The sequence below is a fragment of the Tursiops truncatus genome, chromosome 21, assembly GCF_011762595.2.
Source record: "Tursiops truncatus isolate mTurTru1 chromosome 21, mTurTru1.mat.Y, whole genome shotgun sequence".
NCBI lineage: Eukaryota > Metazoa > Chordata > Mammalia > Artiodactyla > Delphinidae > Tursiops > Tursiops truncatus.
Window position 1 is genome coordinate 31,270,939 of NC_047054.1, and position 19,226 is coordinate 31,290,164.

General features: G+C 43.1%; 1 protein-coding gene across 1 annotated transcript in view; it reads right to left on the reverse strand.

Moving 5' to 3' along the window:
- Positions 1-3,994: 3,994 nt before the first annotated feature.
- Positions 3,995-19,226, reverse strand: part of ZMAT4 (zinc finger matrin-type 4) — a 344,444-nt gene continuing 329,212 nt past the window's right edge. The window contains exon 7 of the mRNA XM_033848811.2: positions 3,995-5,503. Within this exon, the coding sequence (XP_033704702.2) occupies positions 5,488-5,503 (16 nt within the window). The 3' untranslated portion in view covers positions 3,995-5,487. The remainder of the gene's footprint in view (positions 5,504-19,226) is intronic.

Sequence of the window (19,226 nt, forward strand, 5' to 3'; positions counted from 1 at the left end):
TATTATAAAGCGCCATGGGTGGCTTGCAAAGGGTACCTGGTTAGCTTTCATCACAATTAAACTCTCTATACCTAAAGGACACTGAGAGCTGGTAGCTTATATAAAGAGGTAGGAGATGAGCTTGTAACTGGCCTTAAATTAAGTGGTAAAGAACAAGATAACGAAGACAGAGGCTTTAAAAAAGATGCCTAGTCCAAAGTAGAAACTTGTTGGCTTTTAAAACCTATGTCTCCAAAATGCCAAGTATTCTCCATATACTGGCTGTATTTCCTTTTACTAATCACTTTTTTTAACAGCAACATGATCTACTTAAGCAAGAGGGGTGGAGAAAAGTACACACCACTGAGGAGTCCTGAAGGTGTGGTCCTTGTTGCCAATCGACATGAAAGATAAAAGAAGAATGAATGTGGAAGAAAAAAGGAAGGAAAACTCAAACCATTCATTAATGCTCCTCCAGCTGACTGTGGACCCCTGGAGGCCAGAGGATGTCTTTTCTCTACTGGGTGTGATCTTTCTTATGCTTTGACAGTTCTCAGAGTTTCAGCAGGTAGGCTTCCTTGCAAGATGACTGCCCTTCTTTCCATTATTCTCAAGCGCCACCAAAGAGACGACCTTTTTGAGAAAAGAAAAAAACATCCCTACTACATTGCTTGTACCTATGCAGCATTCATAATTTTCTTGGAACTAATATTAGGGAGGCCAATCACATCCTTCCATTCTGAGCTTCTTCGGACCATTTACGGCCAGAGTAGTAAACTGATGGGACATGGGGTAGGCCCAGCATGGCAACTCTTTGAGTCTGAGTGATAAAAGCATTAGTACGGATGCTGTTATGAATACTATTAACACTCCATCCAGCTATGAAGCCAAGAGCAAGGAATATGAGAATATACAATAAGAAACTAATTTTAAAGTAGGACGTTTGGTCACTGAGTTGGCCGCCACAGGGAAACCTTATCTTCCCCATCACTGGTGGTCTTACAGTCAGACTTTTAATCATTTCAAGTAGAAAATGCACTGAGAGTTCTCAAAATAGCAAGGATGCAAGAGAGGGGTCCATGATTGTGTATAGCAATTTCACTTTTTTCCCTTTAATTAAGACATGAATAAATTTAGCGGCCAAATGCACTACATTGTACATTACTTCAGCTTTCTGAAGTTGAATCAGCCCTCGCTGGTCCTCGTGGCCACCTGTGGGATGAGAGGACTTGAGCTTGGACTACAAAGAACCACCGTTGATGTGACAGTTTAGCACACGACAAACAGTTCGACTGTTCTTCACAGTGGTAGCCTGTGCATGATAGCTGGAGGTGGGGGGACAGGGAAAATTAGGTTTTTTTTTTCCTTCACTCATATAATTTGAAGATTATAGAATGTGGTTTTTAAAGGTCAGAATGAATTGCTAATGAAGTTGAGACATTTAAAATTAGCAAAAAAAAACTGCTCCTCAGAACGGTGACTAAGGAGTAATTAATCATACAGGGGAAAATGGTAACCAAGTAGAGCCGGCAGGAAAATTTCTTATTAACTCATTGCCATTGAGCCTTCAAATGACATTACGAAGAAGCTGTCAGATTTTAATTCCTTTCCTTTCTCTTAGGCTATATCCTATTTTAAAAAAAACAACCAGTGTTCACCATTTTTCTAGGAAGAAACAAACCAAGGTAGACATTCTTCTGTCCAGTCTCTCTTGCAGGGAGGTGTTCCAAAATATATGGACTAATCATGACTCCTCCCTCTTTAACTCAACATGTGAAGGAATTAAGGGTTACATTATATAGGCATGACCTTCACCCCATTCTAATTAATTTTTAAACATAAATCACTGACCATTTTTGGCATTTAAACTATTATAGTGCAAATGACTTAATACACTCTTTAAACTAAGTGTTGATCTCCTCTCCACCCCACCTTGGAGAACACCTGCTTTAGAATCTGCTTAAGAAAACACTTTGGTTTTGCTTCTAGGTACTTTTTGTTTCCTTGGGCGCTGCGTTTGGCAGACTTGAGTCAGATGCCTCAGTCCATGCTGGGACGCTCAAAATTTCATTTCACATCAAAATATTTGGATATGAAATTTCAAGTCAAATTTATCAACATGAAGATAACAATGAAATAACCAGATAGTTCATCTGACGCGCACATCTTAAACTAGAGAACTAAGGCAGCATTTATCCAGGGATTTATATTTTTAAGCACTTGACATGTATTAATTAGCTAATCCACACCACAAACCTATGAGGTAGTTTAGCATGACTTTAGGATGAATAAACTAGGTAAGAAACAGGAAAAGAAAAAAATCCATCCCCACAATGGTATGTTGATCAGACCATTCTCATTCTGGTGACAAAAAAACAACCATCAATTCTTTGTACGATCTGGTCAAATGAACGATGGATATTTAGCTTGGATGGAACATAGAAAGGGTAGTTATTTGATTACCTGACAGTTAAGAAAGGTTATTTTCTTACTGGAGTTCCAACATGCTGTGCTCATGTGACCTGTCAGAAACTCCTCCCTCAAAGATCAGCTTCAGAAGAGGTGTGAGACCTGCCCACCCCAATGACCCCAGGGCTCAAATTTCCCGCTGGGAGTATTAGCATTTTTTCATCTATCTCATGTTTTTCTTCTCTTGGTCTGACTGGTCTAATAAACTCAGGTCAATGGAAAGGTATAAAGACTCCTGCAGTTCCCATGTATGTTTATATGTCATCTAAAAGGTAAAGGAAAAAAAAATTCTATTGGTCTTTGTAGTCAAGCAACCGCTGAGGAGTTTCGTTACTACTTTTATCAGCCAAAGGGATCACAGGAGTCCTCTCTACTGAGCAGATTGCTTTATGATCGTATTTATGAGTGTGTTGGGCTGCGGAGACTACGTGCAAAGGAAGCTCATTAGCTTGGGTCTCATTCCTGTGGCATTTGTGGCCAACGGCCCAGGAGCCAGCCTGAAGCTTTCCTCCGCAGTTAAAGAAGAACTCTGCAAAGCAAGTGCACTACATGCCCAGCACTGTGGGAGATTCTGTCTCTGTGAGAAAACATACACTATTGCAACCACTTAGCAAGGATCCTTTTAAATACAAACATTTCACATTAAGGTAAGAACACCATTAGGCTTGTGTGTTAACTCCGAACCATTTTTCTCTCGTGGGAGTCAAACTTCAAATGGGCATTCGTTGGTTAGTCTAGTTGACATGGCTACAAATACTCTGGAACAGTGCAAATACTTTAAATATTGATAATTTGGACATCCTCACTCTTTCAAATAGATAGCGTTCTCCCCCAGTTCCCTTGAATTGAGATGTTACAGGAACTCCTGGACTCTTCTCTTTCCCCGAATCTCTGCTGTAATAGGTCCTTCCAGAGCAGCAGGTCTGCAGGGGGCTCTTCCTCTCCACCAGAATTAACTTGGCTATTTGAAAATAGTTCCCTTACATCTCAGTCCCGTTGTTCCTAATGACATTGGAAGGTAAGACACAACCTAATTAAGCAAATATAACCATACCCCCCAAAAAAGGAACAGAAACAACAAGTAGCTAGCTTCCCCAGCAGAGATGCTTCCATTCAAGGCTTCCCCAAATATAAATAACATTCATCATCACCTCCATGGTACACTGGAATGACAATTCCCTTTATCTGCAGGGGCAGAAAAAAAAGAAATTTGAAAACAAACCACACACCTCTGGTAGGGTATTCACTTGCACTGGACAGGTTGCCAAAGAGCAATGGTATTTAGATGAGGAATTCTGAAATAATCTGATTATTATATCTGGGAGCTTATCTATAAAGGGTGTGGCACAGCCTTTCTGAAAAGCAAAAGAGATCTACGTTCATAGGCGTGTCTATATTGTTATTAACAACAATAACAACAAAAAACACTGAAGGATATGAGCTCACCCACAAACAGAAACAGACTTTTTCTTTCTTTTTTTTTTTTTTTACTTGGACAATGCTTATTTTACAGCAGAATTGACAAAGAAAGCCTTATTTTACACACTTGAAGAAAAGTCATCATTGGAGGTTTGTACCTCTTTTGTGTGCTTTCCAAAACAGAAAAATAGACTGCTTCCTTTCAAAGCCTCCTTCCTTCCCAAGGGATGGCCCATGACGGCGTGGCCGGCGTGGCCTCTTCTCTCTGCAGACACGGAGACTGACAAGCCTGGTCTCTCCCGAGTGGACCCTTCTCAAGAGAACGGTGCCAAATTGCAAACACCTCCGTGACAACACTGTGATGCCTAAGTCGTTTCATTCGTTGCTCACTGAGTTTTAACCACCTCAGCTCTCTGTGGAAAAATCACAGACATACAGAAAATCCTGACACCAGGAGATCAGTCACAATGCACAAAGGGCAACCCCAGCCAGGCCCTAAGAAGCATTTAAACGCCCAGCTCTGCAGCCAGCCTGTAGGACTCCAAATCCACTCGCCATGGAGAAGATTTCAACCTAGAAATGTAAACCTCCGAGATAGTCCCCATCAGAGAGTAATGGTTTTCCAGTCTGCCAGTGGCGTTCTCTCTAAAGAAGTGGTTGAATCTCAGTTCAGCAAAAGGACTTCAGTGAGAAACAGAGGAATAGGTGACCTCAATACCCAAGGCGGTCCTTTGTTCAGAATTCACTCACTTCTTTCCAAATCATCAGTGCCCTACACGAAAGCCCACAATTCAGGCCAACTTCATGAGAAGCCCTCATTTATTTCCCTCTCATATGGGGTTGATCATTCTTCTTTCGAATGCCTTTGGGAAAACGTTTCATCAAGGTCAACTGCTATTAAGACATTTTTGCCTAAGAGGATCATCATGCAGGAAAACGAATTCTTTTCCTAAGTTATTATTTTGGCAGCTTGCAAAAGAGGACTTGACTTAACCTCGAGAAACTGTTGTTTGAATGATCAGAAAAAAAAGACGAGGATTCCTCCTTGATTACCCTCTTCATTCTGGTTCAGATGGCAAAGATGGCTCACATTTTGGAAGGTGAAATGGGAATTTGTGTCCATTATATATTTTCTACTAATAGTGATTTGTCTGGTTCTGTGCACGTTGCCACCAATCACGTCAACAAGATGAAAAAATAAAGTTTATTTCATGATTGAAGTGGTTTACATCTCGATCAGCAAGGATTTAACAGAATAATTATATGTTGAAGAAATCTGAGAATAAATTGGAAATTGAGATTTTCCACTGCTTTCAAGTTTGAACGATGCTCCCGCTGTTTGCTATAGGATTATAATTGAGAACGTGTGCTAAATATATTATCAGGAAAGAGTTTTTAAAAACCATCCAAATATCATAACTTACCACAAAATTAAAAAAAAAAGAAAGAAAGAAAGCTCATTCACTCTCCAAAACTGAAATTAGTCATATGTTAATCTGTGAATCCTCATAAGAAATGTTCATTGTTCCAGAAAGAATCTTCTTCTGGTGGTTGGTAAGCGATTCTCCACGGCACAGAAATCCTAACTTATTTTTTCTCATCTCTTGATTGATGTTTTCACTACTTATTCTTCAGGCTATAAAACAGAAGGAAATACAGTCTTACCTTCTTTCATAATTACATAGTCCTATCTATCCCCCCACCCCCCTTTCTCTCTCTCTCTCTTAAGCTCTTCCCATCCCCCATACCACTTTAGCCATCAAATTAAAATAAAGCTGAATTGATAACGATGAACCTTTTAAGTTCTAAATAACATGTATATATAATAATTCAATTACCAATGCACTTCAGTGTATGTAGAAGAAAACAGATATCTCTATACTGGCAATCCAGACACTAAATTCACTCTGAAAGTTCTTTAAAATTAAAATAATAAATTGAATTTTTTATATGGCATATTGCAAACACCCATCTTTAAGTTTCAGGTATCACTCTTTGCCAAACCCTCTTTTGGGGAGGGAAGGACAACATTATAGCATTTAGACTTCAAAGAAGTATAAGCCCTCTTCAATTCATTCAAATTTTCAGTTGGATAAATAGGAAGAAATTGTTTCTGGTTTTACTCTCAAAAGTATAGATTTAAATCAAATAGATAACTCATTTTTAATGGGTTTTTATAGTTGTGTTTTCCTTTATGGTAAGAAGATACCTCCATGTATTACATGCCTACCATGTGTCAAAACTTTCACATTTATTTTACATGATAATTTGATCCCCTCATCCACCTTTAATATGTATGTCATTTCTCCCCATTTTAAAGGTGAGAGCACTGAGGCCGAAATCGGCTAAGTTAAAGGCACAAGGTCATCAGCTGTCAAGGGTGGGAGCTGAACCCTGGGAAAGATCAGAATCAAAGGCAAAAGAGCTTGTTGACATGATGTGAAGGGCATTTTTCTCACAGTACTGAAGGTATCCTCTGGCTGCAACCAGGCTGCCAAACGAGTATCTTCTAACGATTGCCATTGACCCTAAAGCTATATTTTAGTGGGGAGGGCGGCAAAGTGCTGGAGCATGTCAAAATCCTTGCTTAGATTTCCCTATCCCTCAACACTAAGATCTAAATATCTTAGTGGAAATCTGGTAAATGAAAATTCACATGCCACAAAGGAATACTCTATCACTCACCTAGAAGCACACAGCATATCATGACATTTTATTTTCCAAAAAACAGTGCTGTCATAAAATATTCTTAGGACCTGAGTAAGAACTGAATGCTGTTGGGATAATGCAGACCAAAAGCAAGTGGAGACTACCTGCATTTTGGGGGTAAAAATAGCTTTGAAATTTTACCTTGGAATGACACTGGTAAACACTGATGCTTTTTAATAGTTGTTATAAAAAGAAAAAACCTGTTTAAGAATCTCATATTCAGTTCCTGCTACCATCCGGTCATGACCTAAGGAAATTCTATAGTCCCTGTCATCTTCATGAATTAATGTGACATAAAGGTTGGAAGTTCTCACTAAGCAAACAAGCGTAATCTCATTTTTAAAATCTGCAAAGATGAACACTTTTCAAATGAAAATGAGTTTGAAGTGCAGTATCTCTACATAATAGTAAGAAAGCCAAATATATTCCCAGCTGAGCAGACTTCAATCATGATTACATTGTTAGAAGAAACCACAAGAGAGGTTTTTTTTTTTAACTTATAGTAAAAGTGGTACATTAAGAACATAATCCCATAATGAGGAAAAATAGTACACTCTTCTTTTTTATGGTCAGAATAACTATTCAGATCCTTCCTAAACACATAGAAGTAATGACAAATTAAAATGTCTTTCAGTTCCATACAGCTTTTATAATTATTCAGCCATTACTGGTTACTGTTATTATTGCTGGAAAGGCTCTTTCATATTTTCGTCAGCATCCCATTTGATACAAAAGAACATGGAAATTTTTACTGCTATTAATAAATATGCAGTCATCCAATCCAAGGAGAAAATTCTTTTCCATCCGAGAGATAAGCTGCATAATTCATGTATTTTCAGAAATTTCTTTAAATAGAAAATTGAAGAAAGGCATAGGGAAAAAAGAATTCATTACATAGCTCCCATTTGTGGCGAGGGACAGTCTTTGTTTTCTGAGTCTTCAGTGTGATTCGATTTGAAGAGACAATTTCCATTGCATGGTATTCATACCAATCATACTCACAGAGCTCACTTTAGTTTCAACTTGTATTATGGTAAAAATGATGACAATGTGGGCTTTGTGTCATTATCTAAAAACAAAACCCCAAACCCTGTAACTAAAGATTACTGGGACTTATCTCAGGGTCTTAGAATGCAGTGAGAAAAGCTTAGAACAATTCGGGATGGATATCTCTGATCTTCAGGAAGAGAAGTTTCCAGGTCAGGGGGTTTGGGGTTGCATCTACATTCTTCCCTGTTGGAGTTCCTGCCTTAGGAGGGATGTGATGACCTTGCAGGCAGGTCTTGGATTCCAGGGTCCCAACCAGATGAAAATCCCATGTGCAGGACCAGTTATTGAAAAATGCTTTTCTTTCCACTAATCACGCCTTTCACAGATCTGACCAGGAAGGTCCAGAGAGCAAGGATGCTGGAATGGGCTGCGAGATAGAAGTCTTACGTCATCTGATAAGGACTTAATACCTGAAAAGGAGTCTTAAATACTGAAATTAAACTGTTCTCACTTTTGAAAATGACCAGAAATGTACACAGTCTTTTTAGATATTATCAAGGAGAGAGATAGGAGGAAAGAAAGGGCTCAGACCAAGCGTGTTTAAAGCGGTGACTAGAGAAAAATGTAACGAATCATTAATCCCAGGCTGAGTTTACGCTGTTTGATAAACCAATTAAAAAGCAAAGTGGACATCCTCAGCCCTGTCAAGCCCAGTTTCTGACAGCCAGACAGCAAGTTTACAGTGACATGAACCACGAAGTCGTGAGCCATGGCTTATATGAAATGATATGGCCAGGATTCATCAGATAGGAGTTATGTTCCAGAGTCTTCCGCAAACATGTTGCTGGACAGTTGTGACTTTGAACTTATTCAGCCTGCTGTCTGTGTCTTGAAGGACGTCCAAGGGCTTGTCATCTTTGCCCAATTTATTAAGATAGTTACAATGTTATTAAAATTATATTTCCAGATGAAATTATGTTTCTATAATTGAACATCTCCCAATCTCTATTCTTTCTTTTCCTGCATTCCCTAACTTGGCAAATAAGAATCAAGGGCAGAAATTCGGGGTTTTCCCTGACTGGTTTCTTTCTCTCCCTCACCCCATAACCAATCAACCACAAATCTCATTGGCTTCCTGATTCGCTCATGAACATGTATTTCCTCGGCATCCCCTACCCACCCATGCCCTATTCCAGGACTTTGACATTGCACGGTCTTCTATCTGGCAGCTTTGCAACCAGCTGTGCTGCTTCCTCGCGCTGGGGTACTGACTCACTAAGTTTCCATCACCCGCTGGAGAAAAATACAGTCACAAGGCTGCTCTGCGATGTGACCGCTGCCTGCTTCTCCAGCTCCATCTTTTGGTCGATCACCTTCATAATCACCCTAAACCCTGATCACAGAGAACTACTCCAGGTTCCTGAACCGGCCAGACCCCCACGTGCTTCTACAGTCTGCACAGGCTCTTCTTCTTGCCCAGGAACTCATCCCCGGCAGCTGCTCTCATCCCACTTAGTGGAAGCATATTTCCTCAAGATACCCTTTCACGAAATAACCCTGGCAAGATGTAACACAATAAGAAATGTATCTGGAAACTTTTGAGCAACCACTTAGGAGGAGAGAACAAAACCCCAAGCAAATGCCCACGCGACAGGAAGTGACTGGTAAACTGCTACGCTTAAGACAAGGGGTGCAGTGTGTTTCGCTTCTGAGAGGGGTGAATGGCAGGGAATGAGTGGGGTGGGGAGAAAAGGGGAGAAGAGAAAGAGAATGAGGGGCAAGAGGGAAGGGGATGAAGCACAGAGAGAGCAGAACCAAGAAGACAGCTGTGTTCTGTGCACGGCACTAACTCCATGATGCCCAAATCTTCAAGAGCTGTCTAAACAAATAAAATACTTGCAAAGTGTTAATTATTAGTGGAAGTCTATGTAGTCTGATTGATATGGGGGGCACTCCATAGTTATAGGGGGAGAAAGATGCAGAAAGACCACAAGACATTGGAAGTTAAAAGTACAGATAGGGCTTTGCATCCTAACAGATTGTATGAACTTTGTTGGGTGGTCGTGAGCCAACCCCAGATAACTAAAAGTGGATGGGGTTCAGCTCTGCTACACAAGATGGACTTCTCCAAACCCTCTTGGAAATGCAAATCCAGTATATGTATAATCCATTAAATACAGAAATAATTTAGGAAAATTCAGGCTAGATCAGAGAAAACTCAAATATTCTGAACATTCAAGGAATTGCAAATATTCAGAAGTATACAAGATTTAAAATGGATGCAGCTCTACCACTGCCTAATATACCTAGTGCAGCTCAATTGACAAGAACGATCTGCAGTTAACTTACCAAAACACCTAAGAAAACAAGGCTCCGCTCCTATAGAATTTGCATTGTTTCTATGCAAATGAATGTTCCTGAGGTGTTTGAGAACAATTTATTCCCTTAAGAAGGCAAATATTCTCTTTATAATCCTGTTTACTCTATTCCTTTGCTTTGCAAAACATTTTTCATAAAATTACAAAATGATGAAATGTTAGAGGCATCTAACATTTCTCGGGAAACACGTCGGAAAGTCCAAAGTCCTTGTTGTACAGAAGAGAAACTCCATGGAGCCCCGGGCACACCCATATACCCTCAGCATTCCCGAGGTCTGCACCCCGCACCCCACACCCCGAGCCCCCATTCCCCCAATGCTGGGGCTCTAGCCACAGCTGAGGCAGATGCAAACAGAGCAAGAAACCCGCAAAGCACTAGCTTTGGGGGCATCACCAGGACCCATCAGCCTCCTAGACTGAGGCAAGAGATTCCAGTACCATTTCCTTACAGAACTCTAGGCCTTGTTAATCCCTGTTTGCTTCTAAGCCCCAGCTCCTACTTTATCTCCCGCAGGAAATCTTTCCTGACTCTCTCTTCCCCCCACCCCATCCTGATTAGGTGCCCACCCTAAGTGCTTCCCTCTGTTGTTTTTCTCACTACATCCTATGCCATCTCGCATTTACTTTCTGACTCCCTGCAAAGAAGCCTGGGACTCTGTCCATTTCTGTATTTTGAATGCTTGGGATAAGGCCTGACATAGGACTTATTGATGCATGAGCTTCTCCAAATAAACCCATGAAGAAAAACCAGAGAGGGAATCATCATCTCCTTGGGAAGGAACCTAACTCAGATTCACACAGTCCTCATTTCCTGTCCTATCCTGGCCAAGTCCACTTCCATCCTGCATTTTCAGACAAGAAACACAATTAAGAACTCAAAGCCGGGTTTCCCTGGTGGCGCAGTGGTTGAGAATCCGCCTGCCGATGCAGGGGACGCGGGTTCGTGCCCCGGTCGGGGAGGATCCCACGTGCCGCGGAGCGGCTGGGCCCGTGAGCCATGGCCGCTGAGCCTGCGCGTCCAGAGCCTGTGCTGCGCAACGGGAGAGGCCACAACAGTGAGAGGCCCGCGTACCGCAAAAAAAAAAAAAAGAATTCAAAGCATCTCTATCTCTATTCTTATCTTCTTCTACCCCTCTTCTTATAGGTTCAAGGGACTTCTGATCTAAAGTTAGGAAACTTGGTTTTAAATTCCAACACCAATTTCTACTACCTGGATATTCGTGTACCGCATTTTCAACTTTATTTAGTCTCATTTTATCCATCTGTAATACAAAGACACCAAGAATATCTTCCACGTGGGGGTTTCAGGAGGATTAAACGAGATAACATGTATGAATATGTCTAGTAACCACCAAAATTTAGAAATTCGAAGGTCCTTATCCTTGATCTTAGCCACTTGAAAGAAACATTTCTGATGCAGGTGCTATATAATAAGGAATTTAGCTGGGTTTCATCCCAGGTTTTGGGTGGAGGTCCTAAACGCTTAGAATTCCCTAAGTGATATGAGTGTCTTTGGTGTTCACGGTGGGCCCTGATAGTTTATCCTAATAAGGTGACTCGTGGTGAGTCCCGGGATAATTTCAGGATGGGTGCTGGTCATGCCAGAAAGACCAGCCATGTGATTAGAGGGTTGAAGCTCTCAGGCAAATGATGCTACACCGACCGCAGGGGAGGGGAGGGAGGCTGGGGACAGAGGTCAGTCATGTGGCCAGTGATTCAATCCAACATCCTGAAAAACACAAAACCCCAAGAGGTCAGTCATGCGGCCAATGATTCAATCCATCACCCTGAAAGAAACAAAACCCCAATAACAACTCTGGACACTGAAGCTCAGTTAAGCTTCCTTGTTGGTGAGCACATCAATGTGCCGGGAGCGTGGGGGGTGCCCCCAGTTCCACAAGGAGAGGGCATAGGAGCTCTGCATTTGGGACCCTCCCAGAACTCACCCTGTGCATCTTGTCTGCTCCTGATTTCTATCCTTTATAATAAAACTGTAATCATAAGTCTAGCGCTGTCCTGAGTTCTGCAGCTCCTTCTAGTGAACTGTCGAACCTGAGGCAGGGGAGGGACCCTGGAATCTGTAAGCCCTTGGTCAGAAGCACAGATAGTCTGGGGATCCCCCGCACTTGCGGCTGGTGTCGGAAGTGAAGGTGGCCCGTTGGAGGATTATGCCCTCGCCTCGCGAAGGCCTTGCTGGCCCTAGGTAACTCGTGACGCAACTGCACTGCGGTACCGCAGTAGCAGACCTCTCTGGCTGCTTCTGGTTTAGCAGACACCACCCAAGCCCACCTCCGTGTGGGACAGGCACCGAGCAGGTGCAGGGGGCAGGCCGGGAGCTTCTCTGCAGTGGGGCATAAGGCAGAGGCAGCTCTGCAGTTGTCAGAGAGTGAGCTCCACCATCGAATGCTGGACTTCACATCCCAGAGCCGGCACTCATGGGCTCTGTGGCCTTTACCTCTGTTTCCTGATCCATAAGACGGGGATGATATAATAATAGCATAAAAGCTCACAGGGCTGTTTCCAGATTAAATGAGTTGGGCTTCCCTGGTGGTGCAGTGGTTAAGTATCCGCCCGCAATGCAGGGGACACAGGTTCGATCTCTGGTCTGGGAAGATCCCACATGCCGCAGAGTGACTAAGCCCACGCACTACAACTACTGAGCCTGAGCTCTAGAACCCACGAGCCACAACTACTGAGCCCACGAGCCACAACTACTGAAGCCTGCACGCCTAGAGCCCGTGCTCCACAACGAGGGAAGCCACCGCAATATGAAGCCCGCACACCGCAATGAAGAGTAGCCACTGCTCGCCACAACTAGAGGAAGCCCGTGCACAGTATGAAGACCCAACACAGCCAAAAATAAATAAATTAATTAAAAGATTAAATGAGTTAACACCTGTAAGTATTATGTATCTTGTGCACGTGGAACAAGGAATACATGTGGTCTCTCATTATCGTTATTAGTACTGGTATTATTTACTCTGCTGTATGGGCCCTTGCTTTAGGTGAAGTCGATTACTGTGGCTGATGTAACTGGCAGGAACAGAGGCAGGGTGTGGAAGAGAGACATGCCTTCTAGAACCCAAGGGCATCTCTGCTTCTATGTGTTTCCAGAGTCGCAAAAGGTCATGGGAAACCACAGAGTATAACGTAAAGATACTGGGGGTAGGAGGAATGCTAATATTTGATGGGTTTACAACATCCACTCCAGCAGGAAAAGAAAAAAAAAAAGGTCTAAAGTGGTCTAGACTACACTGTGGTACCCAGTATCTATATGTGGTATTTAAATGTAAAATAATTAAAATTAAATAAAATTAAAAATTTATTTCCTCAGTCACACGGACCACATTTCAAGCTCTCCGAAGCCACTGTACCTGGTGGCTACTGCATGGTGTAGAGCAGATACAGAACATTTCTATCACCACAGGATCTTCTATTGGACAGTGATGGTCTAGAACCATCAAAGTGTCTGCAATCAGAGATGTTTTGAAACATAAGTCAGAGTTCTTTTTTTAAAAGTTCTGTAACCATTTAAAATCCATCAATTTCCCCTGAAATGTAAAAAAAAAGGAAGAAAAACAATGGATGCATTTCACGGACAGACTGACCATCACTATGTTCAAATAATCTGTGCTCTTCTCTCAAACACTTCAGTGGCTCTAAGTTTGGGATCAGGAAAGGGGAAATGTCCGAACTCCTGATCTACTGTCTTCCTCTCCTTCAGCTCTCATGCAAACATCCTGGGGCACCTGTCTTTTGGCAACCTGGAGGCTAGCAATTCCCGCTAATTCCTGGCATGCTCAGGTCAGCAATTTTAGAAGGGGAAAACCACTCTCCAAAGCTGGCCCTTGGGCAGAGACGGGTCGAAGGCCGATGAAATGGAGTAGTGGAAGCAAAGGAACACATTGGCAGAAGCATGTGTTGATGGGGTTCGTGGTGAGGTCAGAGGGAAGGGAAGGACCGGCAACAGAAGTGATAAAAGCTGTAAAGCAACACTGATTGCTACGATGGCAACTGGGAACTCTGGTGGGATGGGATAGAGCCAGTTTGCAAGGGGGAAGATGCCAAGATAGAGAGTAAGACGGCAGGAAGCTGCTGGAGGCAACACGGGGCTCTGTACCAACACATGGGCCACGGAGGGGTCACGGAGGACCCTGGTACCCTGAGCCAGCCTGCTGGACGAACATAACAATGCAATTTTTATAACAAGTTATTTGACAATTCTTACATTCTTATCAAAACACCAAAACATCGTGTGACGGAACAAGTGACCTCAGAAAGAGCATTAAATTAAGATCGAGGCCTGGATTTACCACTTAATGGCTACACTGCAAGTATAGCTTCATCTCCCCAAGCCTCAATTTTCTCAACTATTCAATCAAGAGATGGACAGATATATTCTCTAGGTGCTTTAACCTACATCATGCTGGAACCCTGTGGCCCGGCCAAGGTCACTGTACTGCAGACGGACTCAACCCTTTAAGTCATCCAGCTCCAAGTTCAGCCCCATCTGAATGATCACAAACTCCAAAATGACAAATCCACAGATAGAGAAGATTCTATACCAACTTTTTCCTTTCCTTTTTAATTTATTTTCCCTTCAGACTCAGTCTATTTGCTAATCAGCACTAGCTATAAACACAGCCAAACCTTTCAGCAGATGTCCAAATTCACTACGGAAAGATGTCAGGACATTTTGCCAATAGAGCCAAACTCTATCTTATAAATTTGCCAGAAGGCCGAGGAATAGGACCAAGAAGGCCAGCATGTGCTCACAGAGAGCCTCTGGAGGACCGTGGTCTGGTACAGCATCCTCCAGGGCACCCAGGTCTGGACCAAAACAAAACAAAACACACACTACAAAGAGAGGGCAGTGGTGTCTGCAGTGTCTGTGGTAGGGAAACTCAAAGATGCGGAGACAATTCAGCCACATCTAGAAATCATCCTAATAAAAATATCCACCCTGATCCCCGACTCCAAACGACTCTACCCTCCGTATTGTCCCCACAGGACATCTACGATGCAGAGTAGGGCACGCAGGTGTGGAGTCTGAAATTCCAATGTCACGGGACATCCTCTAAATCATGTAACTGATAGAAAATGACTTGACCTTTCTGAGCCCCAGTTCCCAAAGCTCGAAACTGGGGAATAGATATCTTCTGCAAAGGATGTTTGTGAGGAATAAGTAGGTTAATGAAAACCTTTTGTAAATGGTAAAATGGGTGGGAAAAGCTATTCAAGTGTAAATCATTAGAATTATAACTTTATGCAATGATGTGTTTCTACTGCTCCTTAAAAACTATTTTATACATTTTAATTGAGATAGTGTTGTGGGAGTAACATATTAGCCAACTACAGCATCATCAGTGTTTTGCTTACATGATGAATCTCTATCACTTTGGACTTCTGGGTGTCCAAGGACTTGAATCTAACAGACGTGAGCTATTGGAAACAAGATGTTTGTCAGCCTGGGAATCCTGAAAACCTTGGCCTAAGTGGTCAGGGACTGCAAAGGGCAATGAAGCCAATGGTGGAGTAAGAATGGAAGAGCAGGGAGTTGGCATGGGGGGTGGGTTGCAATTATGCATGGGAGGGGCTGTTAAAATATAGTTTCCCCCTCACAAAGCAGTCTTGACCAGCACTAATGAACTTGGTGATCCAGCAGAGGAGATTTTTAAGCTGGGTTGAAGGTGACATCTGGCCTCATCTTGCTGCTTATAGTAAACTGCAAGAGTAAGAAACTGAAGGAAGAACTGTTAAAAGGAAAGGAAGAAAGACTTGATGATTTTGAAAATTCTCAGCCTCTCCGGACAGAAAAAGATGCTAAAATTAAGAAATGGCTATACTCCAATAAAGATGTTTAAAAAAAAAAAAAAAAAAAAAAAAGAAATGAAGAAATGGCTTCCAAGCACTGTCAGAAAAATGTGGTCTAGAGACAGAGCTGAGTGAGACTGCAGAACCCTGGGTTAAGACTCTAAAAAGATCAAAGCATGGGCTGTTACTGGGTCCTGCACAGCAGCCTGTAAAGAGACTGAAGGTGTGCCTTACGGGTTGTCTCAATGGGACAATTGGGCATTGACTCTTAGTCTTCTCAACAGGACCCAAAGCTAGAGGAAGGCTTTTCCCAAAGAGATTTGTGGATGTGACCTTGTTCTAGTCCAGTGAACCCCTACTGGAGTCACAGAAATCCCACAGAGTTTTTGAGAAAATGATATCAGCAGAAACACTGTCATTTTGGACTAAAAGGAGTAGACACAGTACAAAGTGAAAAGAGGCCAGTAGACCCCAGACTTTCTACTGGCAAGCAGCAGGCCAAGCAAACTACTTGGGAGCAAGCATGTATTAGCGTTCATGAAAAAGGAGGATGACTCAGAGGACAGACCGTGGTAAGTGGCTTCGAATAGAGCTTCCAACGGTCCCTGGATTCCGGTACCAATGTCCTGGTGTGACGCCCTCGCCTCGAGTGTGGGCTGGATCTCACGACTTGTTTCTAGCGAATAGGATATGGACAGTATTATTGCAAGATTAGGTTATAAATGACCGTGATTCCATCTCATCTCACACTCTCTCTTGCCCTCCCGCTTTCCTGTTCAGATGGTTGTGAGCTGCCCATGCCCAGAAATGCCTCTGGTCAGTATTTAGTGAGGAATAGAGACCCTCATCTCAACAATTCACAAGCAATTAGATCCTGCCCACGACCACTTGAGGGAGATTAGAAGTAGATGCACCCCTAGTGCAGCCTTGATGGAAGCCTTAGGGGAAACCCAGAGCCAGAGAACCCAGGTAAGTCAGGCCTGGATTCTTATAAGGCCCCAAGTTTAGGGGTAATTTGTTAGGCAACAACATATAACTAATGACCAGTGTTATCAACTGAATTCTGTCCCCCACCCTCTCCCCTCACAATTCATATGCTGAGGTTCTAACCTCCAACACCTCAGGATGTGACCTTATTTGGAAATAGTTACTGCAGATGTAATTAGTTAAGACGAGGTAATCCTGCAGTAAGATGGGCCTCAATTCCAATGTGACCAGCATCCTTAGATGCTGGGAAAGGGGAAAGCTGGACACAGATCTAGGGAGAACGCCATGTGGAAATTGGAATTATGCTGCCGTAAGCCAAAGAACTACCAGGGCCTAGGAGAGAGGTTTGGAACAGATTCTTCCCTAGAGCTTCAGAGGGTCCTGCCAACACTGTGACCTCAGACTTCTGGCCTCCAGAACTTGGAGACGATCAATTTCTGTTGTCGAGCCACTCAGTTTGTGGTACTTTGTTACGGCAGCCCTAGGAAACTAATACAGTCAGTAAGTAGAAGAAAAATGTTATAGAATATCAAGTGGGAAAAGCACAATCAAGGCATGATTTGCTCTGGTTCCAATAATCCTCTGAAACACTGATACCCTCTCACTAAATCTTGGCCAAAAAACAAAAAAAGATCTACGTGTCCCTGTTCAAACGCCATCACTCCAGGGCCCTTCTGATCACAGGAGAAGTTAGAGGACCAACGCAGAGTGGTCCTGCCTCGGACCGTTCTGAGGCAGGTGGGCATGGCCCTTGCATCATGACAGCCACACACCTGGAAAAGGTAAGCAGGGTAGAGTAGCTGGAAGCAAGCAAAGCAAAAGCCCAGATACAGTAAAAAAGAAGATCTGAGTAAGGAGACCCCCCCCTTACCCAGGGCGTGCATCTCACCCCCTCTACAGACTCATTACTAAAAGAATAAAAATAAATAAAGAGAAAATGTGATTTCCTTTTGTGTAAATTCATTTACAGCACTGGCTGACCCACTTAAAGAACCACAGGGTGAATCACTTTAACAAGAAAGACATCATCTTCTAACGGACCTCTTACATAAGCTTGGGCTCCGCCGACAGGCGCACGCCAGCCCAGGTCAGCATGTGAGCCACTGGGCCCCCAGGCGTCCAAATCCATCAGTTCTCAAACTCTACTCATATTCGCTTTCAATTAATAGACCAAAAAAAAAAAAAAATGGATTATGGAAAATTCAGGGCTGAAAAACAGACTCTCTGATTAAAATTCACGCTGACTGCTCTCATCCAGGGCTGGCAAGTCCTGGTGGAGAAGAAAAGCCTTTTTTGTTGACTTTTTGTTAATACTTGAGAAGCAAGAGTGAAGAAATGAATTACATTGCAGTGGTCCTCGTGGGGGAGCACCGGGTCCTGAGGCAGCATAATCATCCCTTCCAGCCCATGACCTTTGCTCCTTGCTGACTGGCAGGTAGGGAAGGGGGAGGGGAGCCCGGCTCTCCAAGGCTCCCTGTGAGCTGCCAGGGTCAGGAAGCACTCTGCTCTAACCGATTGCTGCAGAAATGTAGGTTATGTGCAGCGCATCCAGCTGCACCAAAATAGGGCTCAATGATGCTTCTTCCAGATCCTCTGAACGGACTCCGACACAGCCTGCTACCAGGGCCGGGTCTGAGTAGAGCGTCATTGTTTTTAAAAGCATTCCACACACACACACACACACACACACACACACACACACACACACACACAACTAACAAGGAACAAATATGGAAATGCAAACATGACCAGGGGTGACATTTCTCAAGGTGCAGCGTTTGCAGTATTTTGACTAACCCCCATCTCCGAATGGCGAAGCAACTTACGTTAACACAGACATCTGCGCCTGCAGTCAAAGTGGAGCCTTCGGCTGGCTCGCGCGTGCCACTAGGTTTCCCAGAGTCTGTGTGCAGGCGACGCAGCCTGGGCTCCAGGAAGATTTCCAGTGATCTCCCCAGGCCCCTGCGTTGAACTCCTGTAAGCAGAAACCCCCCCCGCAGGCTCGTGGCCGAGCACTTTTCTCTCCCTTCCTGCCTTCGCACAATCGGGTCCCTGACCACAATTCAGTCTAGAAAGCAGGAACCCCTGTGCAGAAGCCGCTCCCTGAATATAGGAAGGTATTTAGCTGGCTATTCAGAGAGGAAGGAAACCACTGTGTAGTGAAAAGGACGTGGATCGGGGGCCAGACACAGATCTGGGTTTGAATTAAAGCCTTGCCATTTACTAAATAAGCGGCTTGGGGAAACCATTCCAGCTTTTCGGCCCAGTCCTATTAATATCCATTAATTATTAATATTTATTAATTAATGAAAATGAATGGGAATTTTAATAGCTGCCCTTTTAGAGCCAGGCACTGCTGTAATGTGCTTGAGGACACAACAGGAAATCAAAGTGGCAAAAATCCATGCCTTATATTTTGGTAGGGAGAGGCTGGTGTTGGATGAGAATAAGTTAATTATACAGTATAACGGAAGGCAGTAG